At 44.3% G+C, this 22,576-nt stretch overlaps 1 protein-coding gene across 1 annotated transcript in view; it reads right to left on the bottom strand.

Annotated features, from left to right (window-relative positions):
• Positions 1-4,092: 4,092 nt before the first annotated feature.
• The window catches only part of gli1 (GLI family zinc finger 1), a 140,732-nt gene continuing 122,248 nt past the window's right edge, over positions 4,093-22,576 (bottom strand). The window contains exons 13-17 of the mRNA XM_064969209.1: positions 18,544-18,798; positions 7,113-7,363; positions 6,529-6,696; positions 5,256-6,404; positions 4,093-5,083 (exon numbers count right to left, since the gene is read on the bottom strand). Coding sequence (XP_064825281.1) covers positions 4,181-5,083; positions 5,256-6,404; positions 6,529-6,696; positions 7,113-7,363; positions 18,544-18,798 — 2,726 coding nt within the window. The 3' untranslated portion in view covers positions 4,093-4,180. The remainder of the gene's footprint in view (positions 5,084-5,255; positions 6,405-6,528; positions 6,697-7,112; positions 7,364-18,543; positions 18,799-22,576) is intronic.

The raw sequence follows: 22,576 nt of genomic DNA, 5'->3' as shown, positions 1-22,576 counted from the left end.
TTCATCACATTCCCAGTGGGTCAGAAGTTTACATACACTCAATTAGTATTTGGTAGCATTGTTTTTAAATTGTTTAACCTGGGTCAAACGTTTCGAGTGGCCTTCCGCAAGCTTCCCACAATAAATTGGGGGAATTTTGGCCCATTCCTCCTGACAGAGCTGGTGTAACTGAGTCAGGTTTGTAGGCCTCCTAGCTCGCACACGCTTTTTCAGTTCTGCCCACACATTTTCTATAGGATTGAAGTCAGGGCTTTGTGATGGTCACTCTATACCTTGACTTTGTTGTCCTTAAGCCATTTTTGCCACAAATTAGGAAGTATGCATGAGGTCATTGTCCATTTGGAAGACCCATGACTGAGGTCTTGAGATGTTGCTTCAATATATCCACATAATTTTCCCCCCTCATGATACCATCTATTTTGTGAAGTGCACCAGTCCCTCCTGCAGCAAAGCACCCCATCAACATGATGCTGCCACCCCTGTGCTTCACGGTTGGGATGGTGTTCTTCGGCTTGAAAGCCTCCCCCTTTTTACTCCAAACATAATGATGGTCATTATGGCTAAACATTTATATTTTTGTTTCATCAGACCAGAGGACATTTCTCCAAAAAGTACAATCTTTGTCCCCATGTGCAATTGCAAACCGTAGTCTGGCTTTTTTATGGCGGTTTTGGGAGCAGTGGATTCTTTCTTGCTGGGCGGCCTTTCAGGTTATGTCGATATAGGACTAGTTTTTACTGTGGATATAGATACTTTGTACCTGTTTCTTCCAGCATCTTCACAAGGTCTTTTGCTGTTCTGGGATTGATGTGCACTTTTCGCACCAAAGTTGTCCCATGGTGTTTATACTTGCATACTATTGTTTGTACAGATGAACGTGGCAGGGTAGCCTATTGGTTAGAGCGTTGGACTAGTAACCAGAAGGTTGCAAGTTCAAACCCCTGAGCTGACAAGGTACAAATCTGTTGTTCTGCCCCTGAACAGGCAGTTTACCCACTATTCCTAGGCTGTCATTGAAAATAAGAATTTGTTCTTAACTGACTTGCCTAGTAAAATAAAGGTAAAAAAAAAAACTTCTGGCGTTTGGAAATTGCTCCCAAGAATGAACCAGACTTGCAGAGGTCTACAATTTTTTTTCTGAGGTCTTGGCTGAGTTCTTTAGATTTCCCCATGACGTCAAGCAAAGAGGCACAGAGTTTGAAGGTTGGCCTTGAAATACATCCACAGGTACACCTCACCTCCAATTGACTAAAATTATGTCAATTAGCCTATCAGAAGCTTCTAAAGCATGACATAATTTTCTGGGATTTTCCAAGCTGTTTAAAGGCATAGTCAACTTAGTGTATGTAAACTTCTGACCCACTGGAATTGCGATACAAGTGAATAATAAGTGAAATAATCTGTCTGTAAACAATTGTTGTAAAACTTACTTGTGTCATGCATTAAGTAGATGTCCTAACTGACTTGCCAAAACTATAGTTTGTTGACAAGACATTTGTGGAGTGGTTGAAAAATGAGTTTTAATGACTCCAACATAAGTGTATGTAAACTTCCGACTTCAACTGTATGTGTGCGTGTGCGTGTCATCACTATCGTGTGTGTGTCATCATGCTTTGTGTGTCACTGACAGGGTTGTGCCCCTAGGGATATAGATACAGCTTCAAAGCACTGATGCATTTTTCAGTCAATATTTTTTTTCAGGCACACTTTCTACAAAACATTCTTCCTCGGAACAGATTTGTTGACCTCAGTTCTCATTACGGAACCAGAATGAGAATCTAGAATCTGATCTGTTGGTCTCGGAATTCCCTTAGCAGTCCACGATACAGTAGAGTCCGTCACTGTCACTGTCAACATTGTCATATAAACTACATTACATTAATAAGGAGTTCATCCCCCCTTTGGTGCTATAACAGCCTCTACTTTTCTGGGAAGGCTTTCCACTAGATGTTGGAACATTGCTGCAGGGACTTGCTTCCATTCAGCCACAAGAGCATTAGTGAAGTCGGTTACTGATGTTGGGCTCTGTGCAGGCCAAAGGTATTCGATGGGGTTGAGGTCGGGGCTCTGTGCAAGCCAGTCAAGTTCTTCCACACCGATCTCGACAAACCATTTCTGTATGGACCACACTTAGTACATTGGGGCATTGTCATGCTGAAACAGTAAAGGGCCGTCCCCAAACTGTTGCCATAAAGTTGGAAGCACAGAATCGTCTAGAATACCATTGTATGCTGTAGTGTTAAGATTTTCCTTCACTGGAACTAAGGGGCCTGGCCCGAACGACGAAAAATAACCCAATACCATTATTCCTCCTCCACCAAACTTTACAGTTGGCACTATGTATTTGAGCAGGTAGCATTCTCCTGGCATCCGCCAAACCCAGATTTGTCTGTCAGACTGCCAGATGGTGAAGCATGATTCATCACTCCAGAGAACGCGTCCACTGCTCCTGAGTCCAATGGTGGTGAGATTTACACCACTCCAGCTGATGCTTGGCAATGCGCAATGGTGATCTTAGGCTGCGTGCGGCTGCTTGGCCATGGAAACAAATGACATGAAGCTCCCTACAAACAGTTCTTGTGAAGGACATTGTTTCCAGAGAGCAACACTCTTCAGCACTAGGCAGTCCCATTCTGTGAGCTTGTGTGGCCTACCACTTTGCGGCTGAGCGTTTGTTTCTCCTAGATGTATCCACATCACAATAACAGCACTTACAATTGGCCCGGGACAGAAATGTGACGAACTGACTTGTTGGAAAGGTAGCATCCTATGACGGTGCCACGTTGAAAGTCACTGAGCTCTTCAGTAAGGCCTTTCAACTGCCACTGTTTGTCTATGAAGATTGCATGGCTGTGTGCTGGATTTTATACAACTGTCAGCAACGGGTGTGGCGCAAATAACCGAATTCACTAATTTGTAGGGTTGTCCACATACTTTTTTATATGTAGTGTACACAGCATACAGTACCAGTCAAATGTTTGGACATACCTACTCAAAGTTATTGAAATGTTTTGCATTGATTGACCTTCATGTCTTAAACCAATGATGGACTGTCATTTCTCTTTGCTTATTTGAGCTGTTCTTGCCATAATATGGACTTGGTATTTTACCAAAAAGGGCTATCTTCTGTATACCTCCCCTACCTTGTCACAATACAAGTGATTGGCTCAAATGCATTAAGAAGAAAATAAATTCCACAACTTATCTTTTAACAAGTCACACCTGTTAATTGAAATGCATTACAGGTGACTATCTCATGAAGCTGGTTGAGAGAATGCCAAGAGTGTGCAAAGCTGTCATCAAAGGGTGGCTACTTTGAAGAATCTCAATTATAAAATATTTTGATTTGTTTCACACTTTTTTGGTTACTACGTGATTCCATATGTGTTATTTCATAGTTTTGATGTCTTCACTATTATTCTACAATGTAGAAAACAGTAAAAAAAAAAAAAGAAAAACCCTTGAATGAGTAGGTGTGTCAAAACTTTTGACTTGTACTGTATATGTAAATGTCTAACTTATTTACATATTATCCTCTGTTGCCCTATAAAACCTCTGTGACTGGAATGACTGTCGTTATGGGGATTAAATCATTATGGAGATGACATCACTATGGTGTTGTCATTATGGTGACAATGTTATTACGATGATTATGTCATTATGCTGATGACGCCATTATGGAGATGATGACGTTATGGTGTTGACGTCCCATGGAAACATTCTGCAAGTCATTTTAGGCAAACAATTCTGTCACCCTTCCCCTTCTCTGCGAGCCAGAAATGTGAGTAGAGTATAGTACACCGTGAGCAAGATCAAGATCGATAGGTACCTTTGGTTTGGGTTGAAAGTCTCTAGGAGTAGCTGGGAAAAGTGTGTGGGAGGTCAAGAAGGAAAGGTAATATTTACAGTACCTTTATCTTTATAGGTGACCTAACACCAGAGCCACCGAGCTGAGCCCCCTAGTCTAGTCTATGACAGTGTGTCCATCCACACGCACGTGTTCTAGAACAATGTGTTTCGGTACTTGTCTAGTAAATGACAAATGTTTCAGTACTCAGCCTAGGAGAGTATGTCTAGGTACTTTCTCCCCCCCTTCCCCGCCGGGGGAGCTTAGCCCATCTAGTTAACTTTTTGAGCGTGTTCAGGTTCTGTTCTTGTTCTAGAACCAAGTCTTTGGGTTCTAAGACAGTGTATTAAGGTACTTGTTCTCTCCGGCCAGAGATGTCAACATGGAGGTCATGTCTCCTACAGCCATGTTAGAGAGCCCAGAGGGGGGCATGGTGATGGATGTCTGAGGGGTGGTGAGGCGGGACGAGGTCTGGGATGAACCCCCGTGGAGAGGAGGGTTGATGGGGCTGAATGACGAGGGGTCTGGGTCATCGATGATGGAGGTAAAGTCTATCTGGGCGTTGTCCAGATCTAAGTTCTCCAGAGCATTGGAGATGGGGGTCGACTCATGAAGGTAGGCTAGGGACGCAGACTTATTGCCCTGGTGATCCATGTGGGTTACCATGTGCTGTTGGTGCTGGTTGAGGCAGGGCCCGGTCTGAGTTGCGTCCTGGTGAGGGTGGCTGATTTGTTGGATCTGCGGCTTGTCCATGTCAGAGTGCTGCATGTGGATCTGGCCAGAGTAGTACATGTTATTGTTGATGTTGTTTAAGGGGGGGAAGATCTCCTGGTGGGTCTGATGGAGGATCATGTGGCCCTGGACAGGGGGCAGACGGACCACACGTCTGGGGCTGGAGGTAGAGTGGACTGGGCTGAGGTGGGGAGGACTGCCCAGGTACGCTCCACCTCCCTGGGACTGGAGACTATTCTGCCTGCTGACGGGCTTCCGGCACTGGGGGGGTCTTGGGACTACAGGAGCCCCCATATCCTGGCCGTAGCAGGACCCTGGGCCTCCAGGCAGACCCGTCATGGATACCTCCGTCGGGGGGATGGAGGAGCTAGAGCTGGGGACTCGGTTGTGTGCTGGGGGGCTCATCAGGTTCTGGTTCGTAGGGTAGCCTGGGTAGCTGGAGCCTGGGTTGGGGTAGAGATTATGTTGGTGTTGAGGACTATGCTGTTGCTGCATCATGGCCACCTGAAACAAATCAAACGAGATCAACATTTAGTTAAAGTGCTACGATAAATACTTCAAGACAAACAAACACACACATTTTCTTCAGGAAATTTCTTTGAAAATGTCACAAAACACTTTACAAAAGGATTGAGAACAAAGAGCAGAAGAAAAAGGGAGAGGGAAAACAAGTCACCTGCTGTCCTGTCATGTCCATGCTGTCTGACAGAGGAAGAGGTTTCCCGTCCACTCCTATCCCCCTCTGGTCCTGCTCCTGACCCCACATCAGAGCCTGCTGCGACTGCACATAGTTCCTCACCATCATCTCCTTCACCTGCATCATGGGTGTCTGGGAGCGACCCCCAGCACCCAGCGCAGCTGACCCCAGGCTGATGCCGCCGCTTTGGGGGAAGGAACCCTGCTGCTTCCCTTGCTGCATGGAGGCCTGGTTCTGGTTCTCCATGCCTCCTCCATGGAAGTCACAGCTGGGGTTGGTGGTCCTCATCATGCCCTGGCCAGGCTGCCCTTGCTGGGGGTAACTGCTCTGGGAGGACATGGGTCGCATGGGCATGGGTGTCTGCCCTGGATGGGGCCTCTGCTGCTGGTGTTGGTGGAGTTGCTTCTGGCAGGCATCTGGGTTGGCTAGGGCTGGGTGGTACTGCTGCTGTTCTGGTTTGATGATCAGTTTGTGTCCGCCATCAGGCTCTTGGGTGTACAGACCCTGTGTCTGGCCCTGCATAGAGCCCTGGTCCTGATACTGCATCTCAGTCTGATGAACTCCATGAGTGGTCTGGACCTGGCTGCTCTCTACCCAGGCCCCTGTACCTCCATCGGGGCCACCTTGGTCCAGGCTGGGGAAGTGTGGCCCAGAGGGACTAAGCTGGCAGGTACTCATACTGTACTCAGCCTGCTGCAGCAAGATGTTGGACATCCCCTCTGGGTGAATGGGTCCCCCCTGCCCCACCTGGCCCTGACCTGGTCCTCTGGAGGTGCCCTGGTAGTGCCCACTCTGCATGAACATCTGTCCCTGTGTCTGGTAGCCCTGCTCTGGGCATCCCAGGCTGTTGTGGCTGGGTGATAACAGGCTGGTGGGACCCCCCATGTGTTGGGACTGGTAGCCCAGGAAGCCTCTCTCTCCTGGGGAAAGCATCATGCAGTGGTTCCTGGCATCCATGGTTCCTCCATGGTAGTCTGTAGCCATGGCCTCCATCATGACATTCTCTGTAATGCTGGGTGGCCGCGGCGAATACATGTGGCGTGCGATGTTGGCGTCTGACCCACAATGCTGCAGGGCGTTCCTCCGGCCCATCATGGCTACATTATTCAGGCTGTTGAAGCGTTGCACCTTGGGAAACAAAATCAAATCAACATTTATTTAAAAAGTGTAAATACTCAAATACATAGCTAGCAACAACAATAAAGCAGTCTTAGTAATTGAATCTACTACTTCTACCAAGAACAACGACAACCTTGGGAAGGGCCTGTGGGTCGCCGGTGGAGCGGACAGGGTCGCTGGCACGCCGGGTGGCATTCCCTGGGGCTTGGTGCGGGTAGATGACCCCAGTGCCATACTCCCCCATGTTGGCACTGTGTCTCCTCTGACCCCCCTGCTGCAGGAACGCAGGTAGCGGCTGACCCTGGGGATAATAATAATTGGATAGCACATTTCATACATTTACATTTTAGTCATTTAGCAGATGCTCTTATCAGGTGCGACTAACGGGAGCAATTCAGGTTAAGTGCCTTGCTCAAGGGCACATCGACAAATTCTTCACCTATCAGTTACTGGGCCGACGCTCCTAACCGCTAGGCTACCTGCCTCCAACTCAAGTTGCTGTCCATAATAAAATAAATAAAAGGAAAGAATGCTAAAAAAATACATAGGAATAAGATATTCAAAGGAATACAAAACTAGCCATATTGAGAGTTGCAAAATTACAAAATTCCCAGGTTTTCCAGAATTCAGAAAAGCTGGACATTTTGTGAAAGTTACCAGAATTTTGCAACCCAAGCCAGACTAATTAAAAACCAAACTAACAAGATAAGTCTGCACCTGGTACTCGCTGAGGAGCACTCCTCGTCTCCCGGGTGTCCCTGCTCCCTGTTCCATACTGGACAGCGGGGTAGGGGGTGGGCCGCCAGTTGCTGCTGCATACTTAGCCTTCAGGCTGTATTGCTGAGCGGGTGTTAGACAAGGCAGACCTGGCAACCCTCCTCCCCCTCCAACACCATGGCAGAGCCCTCTTCGGCGACTGGTCTCAGGGGAGAGGGGGTCACCTCCTCCCTGGTCAGGACCCAGGAACCCTTAAATTGAATTAGAAATTGAGTTATTAAACTAAAAGGTCATTTTCCATTAAGAAAAATTGTGGGGCTTGCTTCAGCTCTTTAAAAGTATTTTTGCGGTAGTGGAGGAAGTTTACATTTTTTTACTGAAGAAGTGAAAATATGGTCAAAGGTTAACATATAAATAAACATATCTGGTCTGATTACGTTGATCGACTACTATATAAACCTTATTACTTTGGAGTATGGGGTAGTTAGATCACATATTAGAGCGCAAAAAACTATACTTTTACTCATAAGGAATTAGAAAAGTTTTAAGCTATCATTTGGGGAGAGAAATATGATGGTGCGTCTAGTGGAAGAAGTTTAGAAGTTAGTTTGTGTTGAAAAATTTAGGCTGGTGTAGTAGTGTTTTCTAGATAATTGATTGGAGCCTTCAGTGGGAGACTAGATAATAGTATTATTATTAGTAAATAGCCCAGAAGTACTAGTAGCAGTATATTGCAGTACTAATAGTGCATGTTTTAGTTACAGTGCATTCAGAAAGTATTCAGACCCCTTGACTGTTTCCACATTTTGTTAAGTTACAGCCTTATTCTAAAATTGATTAATGTTACGGTTTTCTGTAGGCGAAGGAGAGTCGGACCAAAATGCAGCGTGTAGATTGCGATCCATGTTTAATGAAAATGTAAAACACGAATCAATAAAAATACTACAAAACAAAAAGAACGTAACGAAAACCGAAACAGCCTATAGTAGTGTAAACTAACATAGAGACAGGAACAAGGAACACTAAGGACAATCACCCACGAAACACACAAAGAATATGGCTACCTAAATATGGTTCCCAATCAGAGACAACGATAATCACCTGACTCTGATTGAGAACCGCCTCAGGCAGCCATAGACTAATTATACACCCCACACAACCCCAAGACGAAACACACCACAAATAAACCCATGTCACACCCTGGCCTGGTCCAATAAATGAAGATAAACATAATAAATATAGACCAGGGCGTGACAATTAAATTATTTTTCCGTCATCCATCTACACACAATACCCCATTATGACAAAGCAAAAACAGGTTTTAGACATTTTTGCACATTAAAAAAATAAGTAGTCAGACCCTTTACTATGAGACTCAAAATTGAGTTCAGGTGCAACCTGTTTCCATTGATCATCATTGAGATGTTTCTACAACTTGATTGTAGAATGGATGGAGGTACAGAGCCCTGGGTAGAGAGCAGCCAGGTCCAGACCACTCAAGGAGTTCTACAGATGGAGATGCCGTATCTAAACCTAACCCTTTGGTAAATTCAAGTGATTGGACATGATTTGGAAAGGCACACACCTGTCTATATAAAATCCCGGTTGGCAGTGCATGTCAGAGCAAAAACCAAGCCATATGAGGTCGAAGGAATTCTCTGTAGAGCTCCGAGACAGGATTGTGTCGAGGCACAGATCTGGGGAAGGATACTAAAACATTTCTGCAGCATTGAAGGTCCCCAGGAACACAGTGGCAATTCTTAACACAATTCTTAAATTGATGAAGTTTTGGAGAACCAAGGCTCTTTCTAGAGCTGGCAGCCCAGGCCAAACTGAGCAATTGGGGGAGAAGGGCCTTGGTCAGGGAGGTGACGAAGAACCTGACGGCCACTCTGATAGAGCTCCAGAGTTCCTCTGTGGAGATGAGAGAACCTTCCAGAAGGACAACCATCTCTGCAGCACTCCACATATCAGGCCTTTATGGTAGAATAACCAGACTAAAGCCACTCCTTAGTAAAAGGCACATGACAGCCCACTTGGAGTTTGCCAAATGGCACCTAAAAACTCTCAGACCATGAGAAACAAGATTCTTTGGTCTGATGAAACCAAGATTGAACTCTTTGGCCTGAATGCCAAGCGTCACGTCTGGAGGTAACCTGGCACCATCCCTACAGTGAAGCATGGTGGTGGCAGCATCATGCTGATGGGATGTTTTTCTGCGGCAGGGACTGGGAGACTAGTCAGGATGGAGGGAAAGATGAATGGAGCAAAGAACAGAGAGATCCTTGATGAAAACCTGCTCCAGATTGCTCAGGACCTTGCAACAGGACAGGACAACGGATAAGTCTCAATGTCATTCAGTGGCCCAGCCAGAGCCCAGACTTGAACATGATCGAACATCTCTGGAGAGACCTGAAAGTAGCTGTGCAGTGACGCTCCCCATCCCACCTGACAGAGCTTGAGAGGATCTGCAGAGAAGAATTGGGTGAATTTCCCAAATACAGGTGTGCCAAGCATGTAGTGTCATACCTAAGAAGACTCGAGGCTATAATCGCTGTCAAAGGTGCTTCAAGAAAGTATTGAGTAAAGGGTCTGAATACTTATTTAAATGTGATATTTAGGTTTTAAATTTGTAATACATTTACAAAAATGTCTAAAAACCTGTTTTAGCTTTGTCATTATTGGGTATTGTGTGTTGATTGATGAGGGGAAAAAACTACGGAAACTATTTTAGAATAAGGCTGTAACGTAACAAAATGTGGAAAAAGTCAAGGGATCTGAATACTTTCTGAATGCACTGTATGTAGGCCATGGGTTAGCTATAGTAAGTGGGGTCGCTATTGTAGTTTGGTTAGTGAGTGTGCAGGTTGTTATAGTGTGTTAGTTTAGTAGGTTGGAGTGAGCTGTGTGGCATAATCAGTCATACTGTATGTGCTCCCTCAGCATTGTTCGTCTGATTACCCCCAGAATGTAATCTGTTAATGATTACAGTTACAGGTAAAATAAAGTAATCAGCAACGTAAATCCTTTGGATTACTCAAAATTATACACTTTTGATTACTTTTTGATCACTATCGAAACTATAGCATTATTTTGTTTAGTAGCCTAACATGACTATTTACAATTGGGGACTAGTGTGAGAGCAGAACGATCTTATAATTCACATGTTCTATATATGTGTGAAAGCATAAATGTGGTAAAGAGGTCAATCAAACTCGATCAAAACAATGGAATTGCCATGGAAACGTGTGGGGGAAAGGGCCGTGGGGGTAAGTTCCCGAACTCCTCATTGCCCAAAGTATCATGCCCTGATCTGTCTCACATGTCCTTGTGATTGTGTCCACCCCCTCCAGGTGTTGCTCATTTTCCCCGGTGTAATTATCCCTGTGTTTCCTGTCTCTCTGTGCCAGTTCGTCTAGTATGTTCAAGTCAACCGGTGTGTTTTCCCCGTGCTCCTGCTTTTTCTATTCTCTTTTTGCTAGTCCTCCCGGTTTTGACACTTGCCTGTTTCTGGACTCTGTACCCGCCTGCCTTGACCTCGAGCCTGCCTGTCAATCTGTACCTCCTGGACTCTGAATTGGTTTTGACCTTTTGCCTGTCCACGACGATTCTCTTGCCTACCCTTTTGGATTGTAAACAATATCAATGACTCAAACCATCTGCTTCCCATGTCTGCATGTGGGTCTGCATGTGGGTCTCGCCTTGTGCCCTTATACATATCAACATTTGGCCACATTTAGGCTATTGTTGTGTATTCAAATCAAACCAATTGTATTAGTCACATGCGCCGAAATGCTTACTTAGAAGCCCCGAACCAACAAGGCAGTTTAAAAAATACGAATAAGAAATAAAAGGAACAAGTAAAGAGCCGAAGTAAAATAACAATAGCGAGACTATATACAGGGGGTACCAGTACAGCCAATGTGCGGGGGCTCCGGTTAGTTGAGGTAATATGTACATGTAGGTAGAGTAAAGTAACTATGTATAGATAATAACAAAGTAGTAGTGGCGTAAAAGAGGTGGTAGGGGGGGGCAATGCAAATAGTCTGGATTGACATTTTGATTAGATGTTCAGGAGGCTTTTGGCTTGGGGTAGAAGCTGTTTAGAAGTCTCTTGGACATAGACTTGGCACTCCGGTACCTATTGCTGTGTGGTAGCAGAGGGAACAGTCTATGACTATATGTCTTTGACAATTTTTTAAGGCCGTCCTCTGACACCGCCTGGTATAGAGGTCCTGGATAGCAGGAAGCCTGACCCCGGTGATGTACCGTGCACACTATCCTCCGGTAGTGCCTTGCAGTCGGAGGCCAAGCAGTTGCCATACCAGACAGATGCTCTTGATGGTGCCGCTGTAGAACTTTCTGAAGATCTGAGGACCCATGCCAAATCTGTTCAGTCTCCTGTGGGGGAATAGGCTTTGTCGTGCCCTCTTCACGACTGTCGTGCTGTGCTTGGACCATGTTAGTTTGTTTATGTGGACACCAAGGAACTTGAAGCTCTCAAACTTCTCCATTACAGCCCTGTCGATGAGAATGGGGGATGCTCCTTTTCCTGTAGTCCACAATCATCTCCTTTGTCTTGATCACGTTGAGGGAGAGGGTGTTGTCCTGGCACCCCACGACCAGGTCTCTGACCTCCTCCCTATAGGCTGTCTCGTCGTTTTCAGTAATCCGGCATACCACTGTTGTGTCATCGGCAAACTTAATAATGATGTTGGAGTCTTGCCTGGCCATGCAGTCAAGAGTGAACAGGGAGTACAGGAGGGGACTGAGCACGCACCTCTGAGGGGCCCATGTGTTGAGGATCAGCATGGCGGATGTGTTGTTACATACTCTTACCACCTGGGGGTGGCCCGTCAGGAAGTCCAGGATCCAGTTGCAGAGGGAGGTGTTTAGTCAAAGGATCCTTAGCTCTATTGATGAGCTTTGAGGGCACTATGGTGTTGAACGCTGAGCTGTAGTCAATTAATAGCATTCTCACGTAGGTGTTCCTTTTGTCCAGGTGGAAAGGGCAGTGTGTAGTGCAATAGAGATTGCATCATCTGTGGATCTATTAGGGCGTAATGCAAATTTGGGTGGGTCTAGAGTTTCTGGGATAATGGTGTTGATGTGAGCCATGACCAGCCTTTCAAAGCACTTCATGGCGACAGACGGTCAGTAGGCATTTAGGCATGTTACCTTTAGTGTTTTTGGGCACAGGGACTATGGTGGTCTGCTTAAAACATGTTGGAATTACAGACTTGGGCAGGGAGAGACTGAAAATGTCAGTGAAGACACTTGCCAGTTGGTCAGCGCATGCTCGCAGCACATGCCCTGGTAATCCGTCTGGCTCTGCGGCCTTGTGAATGTTGACCTGTTTAAAGTCTTACTCACATCAGCTGCGGAGAGCGTGATCACACACTCGTCCAGAAACAGCTGGTGCTCTCATGCATGTTTCAATATTTGCCTCGATACAACATAGAAGTAGTTCGTCTGGTAGGCTTGTGTCACTGGGCAGCTCTTGGCTGTGCTTCCCTTTGTAGTCTGTAATGGTTTGCAAACCCTGCCACATCCGACAACCGACAAGTGTCGGAGCCGGTGTAGTGCGATTCGATCGTAGTCCTTTATTGACGCTGTGCCTGTTTGATGGTCCGTCGAAGGGCATAGTGGGATTTCTTTCTTAAGCATCCAGGTTTGAGTCCCGCTTTCAGGTCTAGCCTTTAGCTCAGTGTGGAGGTTGCCTGTAATCCATGGCTTCTGGTTAGGGTACGTACGGTCACTGTGGGGATGACGTCATTGATGCACTTATTGTTGAAGCCAATGACTGATGTGGTGTACTACTCTACGCAATCAGAAGAATATTCCAGTCTGTGCTAGCGAAACAGTCATGTAGTTTAGCATCTAACCACTTTTTTATTGATCGAGTCGCTGATGCTTCCTGCTTTAATTTTTGCTTGTAAGCAGGAATCAGAAGTATAGAATTATGGTCAGATTTGCTTATGGCAGAATACAGCTCATTGAGTGCGGTCTTGGTGCCAGCATCGGTCTGTGGTGGTATGTAGACGGCTATGAAAAATACAGATGCAAACTCTCTAGGTAGATAGTGTGGTCTACAGCTTATCATGAGATACTTTACCTCAGGCGAGCAAAACCTCGAGACTTCCTTAGATGTCGTGCACCAGCTGTTGTTTACAAATATACATAGTCCGCCCCCCTTGTCTTACCAGATGGCGCTGTTCTGTCCTGCCGATACAGCGTATAACCAGACAGCTGTATGTAGATAATGTTACAGTTTTTAATGTCCTGTTGGCAGTTTAATCTTCCTCGTAGGTCGTCGATTTTATTTTCCAATGATTGCATGTTAGCTGGTAGAATGGAAGGCAGTGGGGGTTTATTCGATCGCCTACGAATTCTCAGAAGGCAGCCCGACCTCCGTCCTTTTTTGCTCCGTCTTCTCTTCACGCAAATGATGGGATTTGGGCCTGTTCCCGGGAAAGCAGTATGTCCTATTTCACACTATGTTGAGGTAAAAATAGGAGTATAATGCTTTATGGATGTTAACCTTAACACATTGCCATTGTCACCAATCAACTGCATTACAGTTAAACACGATCTTGACTACAACCACTGATTTCTGTATGGTGGCTATGCTAACCAGCTTATACGAACAGGAGTTAGCATTTAGCAGTCACTTCTTCTAAACCTGAAAAGGGACAAGGTCTAAATGTTAGACAGCAAAAGCGGTCAAATAGTGTATATCCAAATCAGACTTAACATTATGGGTCTGTTACAATACACCATGACAGATTTGACAAATATCTACTTTGTTAGATAAGATTTGTTGAATGTGTGCCAATCTGGTCAATGGAACGTCTGCATTCCATTGACCCCTTTACTGCATCACAGGGTTCCATACTAAAGTTTTCAGTGATTTGGTCACACCAAAATGTGGTTCCAGTATCACGCAATAGAAAAAAATGATAGCTCTTCATTAAGAAGTGATCTAGACTATGATGGTATGACTCAATAAATGAATTGTCTAATCTAACAAGTTCATGCAAGAAATTCCAGATATTTTGATGCACAACCTAAACCTGTGATTGTCATGAATGTTGTTGTATTATTGTACTGGCAAAATAGGGTTCCTGATTTATAAAAATGTTTGTTCAATAGAGATAGACAAATGTATCTTTTGGGGCACTAATATCACATATCAGGCTAATTCATTTGGGACTAATTCACCACCTGAGGAAGTGGTTAGCTAGATCAGTTACTCTAAATAATATAGACTAATATTTAGGCTACTTATAGTTAGCAGCATAATTCATATCAGTAAATTGAATGCACTCACCTTGAGTGGCCGGCGTGTTCTATATTAAGTTGATACATAATATTCAGACCTACAGAAAGCTTGGCTCTATTGTTCCTCAAGCAAGGGGGAGGCCGAAGACATCAAAGATTCCTATTAGACCAACTCCTTGAACGCCCTTGAAGTTTGTAGTTAAAGTTTGTAGTTAAAAAAACACTAAAAATAAAAGAATCACTGGAAGACATCTTTAAGAATGTAACTGTAATCCAATTACACATTTTGAAAAAGTAATCCGAGCTGATTACAGTTCATATTTGTAATCGGTTCAATAGTCCCTGTTACATGAAATCCATTACTACCCAGCCCTGTCCCCCAATGCTATGATTTGATTGGTAAAATATGTTTCTATTCTGATTTCAGATTGTAATAGCGGAGAAGTAGACTAAGATTTCATACCTCTAAATTTTAATCTAGCTTGTTGGGAAAATTGTCAAAGTAGCTGATTTGTGTCAAAAGTCACAATGTTAACTCATCATCTAATGCTTAGATTGTGCTCCCCAAGTGCAATTTTTTTTACATTTCTTAAAGCTCTAGGAAAGTTAATTCAACAGTGGGAAGTTAGCTTAATGAATGTAGTGGATGCGGTTGCTAAAACAGCTGTACCTCCTGATTGGTAGAGGTTATATCTGTTCTTATTTCAGATGTAAATAACAGATGTTATATGCTCTAAGTTGTTGTCAAAAGTGCTCTTTCCTGATCCTTTGTCAGCGTTTATGGACTTCCCTCTTCAATTCAAACCACAGATTCTCAATGAGGTTTAAGTCCAGAGACAAATATTGCCATTGTAAAATGTTGATTTTGTGGTCAATTAACCATTTCTTAGTGGACTTTGATGTGTGCTTGGGTTTATTGTCTTGCTGGAAGAGCCACTTGCAGCCAAGTTTCAGCCTGCTAGCAGAGGCAAGTACTGTATATTTTTGGCTAAAATGTCCATGCGTCCCCCGAAACATGACCCCGCCAAGCCGCACTGCTTCTTGACACACTGCTCGCTTAACCCGGAAGCCAGCCGCACCAATGTGTCGGAGGAAACACAGTACAGCTGGCGACCGAAGTCAGCGTGCATGCACCTGGCCGGGAACAAGCAGTCGCTCGAGCGCGATGGGACAAGGACATCCCAGCTGGCCAAACCCTCCACTAACCCGGACAACGCTGGTCCAATTGTGCACTGCCTCATGGGTCTTCAGGTTGCAGCCTGCTGCGACACAGCCAGGATCAAACCCGGAACTGTAGTGCCTTAGACCGCTGCGCCTCTTGGGAGGCCAAGGTAATCCTTTCTAATGCAGCTTTTTTTTTTATATCACATAGTTGAACTGCATAAGTGTTGCTCACCACTTTCTGGAGGACCGAGTTTTGAAATCAGTGGAATTACAGCATGATAGCTAAGGAGATGGAGAAAATTCTAGCGTTTGAATGCAAATATGCAGAGGGAGTTGAAAAGAGAACACACAGAAGGCTGCTGTATAAAACACCTGTCTCCGGATTACATCTTCAAACTAAGGGCAGCCATAGCATCCGTGGCAGAGAGGGAGAAGCGTCAGTCCATGTAAGATGGCTACATGTTCAAATATTACACATTTCTAATTTTATCAGTAAGTTGTTTTCATTTCAAGTTAGTGTACTGTGAGCTAGCTAGCTAACGTTAGCTGGCAGGCTCGCTAGCTAACGTTACATGTATGATCTGTGTAGTTTTATTATTCATATCTCAGAGCCATTTGTTTGCATTGCTAGTTATAGACTACTGTTAGCTAAACTCAGCAAAAAAAGAAAGGACCCTGTCTTTCAAAGATAATTCATAAAAATCCAAATAACGTCATAGATCTTCATGGTAAAGGGTTTAAACACTGTTTCCCATGCTTGTTCAATGAACCATAAACAATTAATGAACATGCACCTGTGGAACGGTCGTTAAGACACTAACAGTTTACAGACGGTAGGCAATTAAGTTCACAGTTATGAAAACTTAGGACACTAAAAGAGGCCTTTCACCTGACTCTGAAAAACACCAAAAGAAAGATGCCCAGTGTCCCTGCTCATCTGCGTGCACGTGCCTTAGGCATGCTGCAAGGCGGCATGAGGACTGCAGATGTGGCCAGAGCAAAACATTGCAATGTCCGTACTGTGAGACGCCTAAGACAGCGCTACAGGGAGACAGGACGGACAGCTGATCGTCCTCGCAGTGGCAGACCACATGTAACAACACCTGCACAGGATCGATAAATTCGATTTGCAGGTGGAGGGTCCCGTGTGTCACAGCATCATCGGACTGAGCTTGTTGTCATTGCAGGCAATCTCAACGCTGTGCGTTACTGGGAAGACATCCTCCTCCCTCATGTGGTACCATTCCTGCAGGCTCATCCTGACATGACCCTCTAGCATGACAATGCCACCAGCCCTACTGCTTGTTCTGTGCGTAATTTCCTGCAAGACAGGAATGTCAGTGTTCTGCCATGGCCAGCGAAGAGCCCGGATCTCAATCCCATTGAGCACGTCTGGGACCTGTTGGATCGGAGGGTGAGGGCTAGGGCCATTCCTCCCAGAAATGTCCAGGAACTTGCAAGTGCCTTGGTGGAAGAGTGGGGTAAGATCTCACTGCAAGAACTGGCAAATCTGGTGCATTCTATGAGGAGGAGCTGCACTGCAGTACTTAATGCAGCTGGTGGCCACACCATATACTGACTGTTACTTTTGATTTTGACCCCCCCCCCCTTTGTTCAGGGACAAATTATTCAATTTCTGTTAGTCACATGTCTGTGGGACTTGTTCAGTTTGTCTCAGTTGTTGAATCTTGTTATGTTCATACAAATATTTACACACGTTCAGTTTGCTGAAAATAAACGCTGTTGACAGTGAGAGGACATTTCTTTTTTTGCTGAGTTTAGCTAACATTGAACTTGGTTGGTTAGCTACCTCCAGATTCATGCAAGGTAGTAATGTTATGAGTTGGGATTATGGTTCATTGTCTGAACAAAAGACCGCACTATGCAAGTAACGATTTCAGTAGAATGTTAATGATGTCACTGCGACAACTGTTGATAGACATAGCTGGTAAATTTGAGAGTGGAGAATAACTGACGAATTTACAAACGCTCAACAGCCGTTGAATATGGCCGGTGTCAGTAAACGTTGGCAAAAAAACATAATTGTATTGTTGCCAGCAGCAGTTGCTTTCACCAACACTCTGGATAACATAAAAACAGCCACACCAGCTCTACTAGGGCGAGTAAAATGGTCAGTGAGCTGTTCTCTCACTTGTGTCTGGAAGTAGCTAGCAAGCTAGTCAAGGTTAACTTGGATGCTTGACTGCTGTAGTTAGGTCAGAACACTCGGATCAACCCAGAGTGTCCAGTGTGCGCTCTCAAGGCTACGAGAGCGAAACGCTGTGAATTTACGAATTGACAATATGACAACGCTCTGGGTTTAGGAACATCCAGAGGGCACTCTCAGCACACTCTGGCACTCCAGATTAAATTTTCGAACACACCCGTAGTGTAAACCAGGCTTTAGTCTTGAAACTTTGGTTGTTTAGTACACAGCCTCACATGTGAATCCTTAAAGATATGGGTGGGGCTAAGGCTTTAGAGGGTGTGAACGATGCTGAATGGGTGTAGACAAAGAAGACCTGTCCAGTAGGTGTACCAAAACATTCAAGGGCCATTTTCTCAAAATTGAGGTTACATGTTTATCAACTTCCAAAGCAGAATTACTTTCCCATTGTTCCTCAACTGTAGTGTATCATATACCATTTTCTAGCTCTGTGTCTCTACTTTTATCCATTGTAAAAAACATTGTTCTAGCCAATGAGCTTCAGCCCCCCTGTAGAAAATAGTAAACATAAAAAAAACTTGAATGAGTAGGTGTGTCCAAACTTTTGACTGGTACTGTATCTGCACATATATCCGCCGCGAGACACATTTTGGCTCATGAGTACTACTTTCAGAACTACTGGCTAAAAAGTATACAAAAGTATAAGAGAATCTCTTTAAAAACATGAATTAAAACAGTTGTTTACAAAGTGGTCCTCCCAAGGGTAAACAAATAACATGCCATGATTAAAAGAAGACAGTTACAAAACACAAATATTACCTCCTCCACCTCCTCCTAGTTGGGAGACCTCGCTCGAGCGCCGGCTGGAGAGATAGGGGGACACCATGGAAGAACGACGGCTCACTGTGTAGGCAGAGCTCAGGCTGCTGGTGCCACTCCCCCTCCGGTCACTGATAGGGGGGGGCATGCCAGAGGGTCCGCCGCCCAGCTCGTGATTGGACAGTTCCATGACGCGCCGGTTGGAGAGGAGGGGCGAGGGAGTACACATCCCTCCCATCATCTCTCCTGGACAACCTGGAGAAACAAGACAGGACGAGAATCATCAGGTTCAATGACTGTCACAGAAAATAATGCTACAATTTGAGAGTGAATGTCATTTTTTGCATCCATGCACTGTAGTGCATATGTAAGGGGCTTAATACAGTAGTATTCCAGCCACTAGGGGGTACTCTGTTGAAGCACATTGGAAATAAAGAAATATAGTTATAATATAAGTGAATTGGGAAGAGTAAGAACCAAAAACTAAAGAAAGACTGTAAACGGCTGTTACCTGTGCTGACATGATTAAAAGTGAAGTAAACCGTACTTTTCGGGTTGTAGTTTATATGATAAGCTCATTGGAAGGGTAACACATTTGGAGGCACTGCTGAGATTTATTTTCATGTGAGCACCGGCCCATATTCCTGGAACGGACAACGAGTGAGAGACATTGGGAGAGTAGCTAGCTAACGGAGTGTAGCTATCTTGCCATTGCCTGCATTGTCGTTGTTGCCACGTGAGTAGGACATATGAGTCATGAGAGGGAAACGTTGTTGGATGAAATCAAACAGAGTTTATGGAATTTAATTGAAGACAATTTACTGCACAATTTACTGCACTTTACACGGTACTTTACACGGCACTTGTGTGTACGTTGTGGAATAGGAGGTGTGGCTGACTCTGAAGTATAAGGAAAGAGCCATCGCGCTTTGCGGCGCAAATTGATGGAAGATTACTGTGAGAAGGAGGATTTAATGGAATCAGAGGATGAGGGAATGTCTTGGCTGCTTCAACTGAAAGACGAAATCAAAGGAATATCGGACTCTGAGGATACTGTGAAAAGTCTGCCTACAAGTCCCAGCCAGTCGGCGCCAACAAGGCAAGTGGACAGCGAACCCAGAGGAGAGACGGGAGCAGCAGCAGAGCGAAAAGAAGAGGGAGGGGCTCGTCAGCCCAGCAGAGAAGTGGTCTCAGCTCCAGAAAGGCACACACCACAGAGAGAGAATGGAGTGAGTATGTCCAGTAATAAAGAGTTTAAAATTCATGGACAGATCGGAGATCAGAATCAAAATGATAAGCTCAGCTTTAGCAGCCTAGAACATCGGATTGAAAAAGGACGGAGAAAAGGGTACCATGAATTAGAAATCATAGAAGCATTAATCAGAGCTGTGAGCCGAGGGCTTAAGATGAGGAGTTATTTTGGAGGGAAAAACAGACATGACACTCTACACACTAAGGCAAATCTTGAGGACACAATATGCAGAAAAGGATGCTTACTGAGCTGTATCACAAGTTGACTAAAGCAACACAAGAGCCGGGAGAGTTTGCCTTGGACGTCCTATTCCGAGTCTTTGACCTGAGACAGAGCGTTATCAGCCTCAGCTCATGTCCAATCAGGATTGAAATATGGCACAGTTAGTCAAGAGTCAATGCCTGCAGGCCATTGTTAAAGGATTAACAAATGATAATGTCAGGGCAGAGATGAGAGTGCATCTCCAGAATATTAACACCAGTGATGAACTGTTGCTTGAGAAAATTCTAATTGCCCAGGGCAATGAAAGCGAACGCATGCAAAAGGCCTGGATTTCCCGTAAGTTCCCACCCAAATTGATGCGAGCAATGAAGCAGTCAAAGAACTGACCTGTCAGGTTGCCTCATTAGTACAGTCAGTGCAGGGCCAGGGTGACAGTTCAGTTAGGAATCGTTCCAACAGAAAACCAAGTCCAAACAATAGGGAGAAAAGAAAATGCTAAAGTTATGAGACTGGTTAACCTGTTACATCTATGGGGGCGCTATTTCATTATTGGATAAAAAAACGTGCCCGTTTTAAGCGCAATATTTTGTCACAAAAGGATGCTTGACTATGCATATAATTGACAGCTTTGGAAAGAGAACACTCTGACGTTTCCAAAACTGCAAAGATATTGTCTGTGAGTACCCCAGAACTGATGCTACAGGTGAAACCAAGATGAAACTTCAAACAGGAAATGAGCAGGATTTTTTTTTCTGTTTTTCATTGTCTCCTTATATGGCTGTGAATGCGCAAGGAATGAGCCTGCCCGATCTATCGTTTCCCCAAGGTGTCTGCAGCATTGTGAAGTATTTGTAGGCATATCATTGGAAGATTGACCATAAGAGACTACATTTGCCAGGTGTCCGCCCGGTGTCCTCCGTCGAAATTGGTGCGTCATCTTCAACTGCACGTCTTTTTCCAAGCGATTCACAGGAGAAAGTAGACATTCACGAACAATATATCAATGAAGAGATATGTGAAAAAAACCTTGAGGATTGATTTTAAACAGCGTTTTCCGTGTTTCAGTTGTTATTATGGAGTTAATTTGGAAAACAGTTCGCCGCTTTGATGACTGAATTTTTGTGGGTTTTTTTGGTACCCAAACGTGATGTACAAAACAGAGCGATTTCTCCTACACAAAGAATCTTTCAGGAAAAACTGAACATTTGCTATGTAACTGAGAGTCTCCTCATTGAAAACATCCGAAGTTCTTCAAAGGTAAATTATTTTATTTGAATCCTTTTCTGGTTTTTGTGCAAATGTTGCCCGTTAAATGCTACGCTAAATGCTAGCGTAGCAATACTCTTATCAATACTCTTACACAAATGCTTGTTTTGCTATGGTTCAAAAGCATATTTTGAAAATCTGAGATGACAGTGTTGTTAAGAAAAGGCTAAGCTTGAGAGCTAGCACATTCATTTCATTTGCGATTTTCATAAATAGTTAACGTTACGTTATGCTAATGAGCTTGAGGCTATAACTGGATACAGGTTTTTTTCATAGCCAAACGTGAACAAAACGGAGCGATTTGTCCTACATAAATAATATTTTTTTGAAAAACTGAACATTTGCTATCTAACTGAGAGTCTCCTCATTGAAAACATCTGAAGTTCTTCAAAGGTAAATGATTTTATTTGAATGATTTTCTTGTTTTTGTGAAAATGTTGCTGGCTGAATTCTAGGCTTATAGCTATGCTAGCTATCAATACTCTTACACAAATGCTTGTATAGCTATGGTTGAAAAGAATATTTTGAAAATCTGAGATGACAGTATTGTTAACAGTCTAAGCTTGAGAGCAAATATATTTATTTCATTTCATTAGCGATTTTCATGAATAGTTAACGTTGCGTTATGCTAATGAGCTTGAGGCTATAAATAGGATCCCGGATCCGGGATTGCTCGACGCAAGAAGTTAACAGACTTGCCATTATTGCTACAAATGTGGCAGTAGGATGTAGGATCAGGGGCAACGCACGTCAATCGGGAAAATGCCTGGGAGTCACAACCATGGAACGGGGAGTGACCTCAGATCCATCTAGTTCCATCCAGTGTTGCAGTGGCTGCAGTGCAAAGGTAGAGAGAATCTCAGCGTTGAAGTTGTGTTCCTTGTGTCATAAAGCTGCCTATTGTTCCAAAGTGTGCCAACAGGATCATTGGAAACAGCACCAACCTACATGTAAGACTTTCCTGCAAGACTGACCACAACTCCCCCTTTCCCATGACACAGAGAGAGTGGGGGCCAACTACCCCAGCTACCACAGGACATTGTAATATAGCACAGCTCATTGGTAAAAAAAAAAGTCAAGTGCGGTGTTATATGGAGGGTGTAAAGACTCTAGCACAATGGGACACAGGGGCTCAGGTGTCCATCATAAGTGAGGAATGGAGAAAACGTAATTTGCCACGCACACAAATTAGACCACTGGCAGAAATCATGGGCAATACAGAGAAACTGGATCTGAAGGCAGCCAATGGCACTGAAATTCCCTTTCTGGGTTGGATGGGCATTTGCTTGAGTT

This window comes from Oncorhynchus masou, chromosome 6 (genome assembly GCF_036934945.1).
Source record: "Oncorhynchus masou masou isolate Uvic2021 chromosome 6, UVic_Omas_1.1, whole genome shotgun sequence".
In the NCBI taxonomy this organism is placed as follows: domain Eukaryota; kingdom Metazoa; phylum Chordata; class Actinopteri; order Salmoniformes; family Salmonidae; genus Oncorhynchus; species Oncorhynchus masou.
This window is presented reverse-complemented; position numbering and strand designations above follow the sequence as displayed.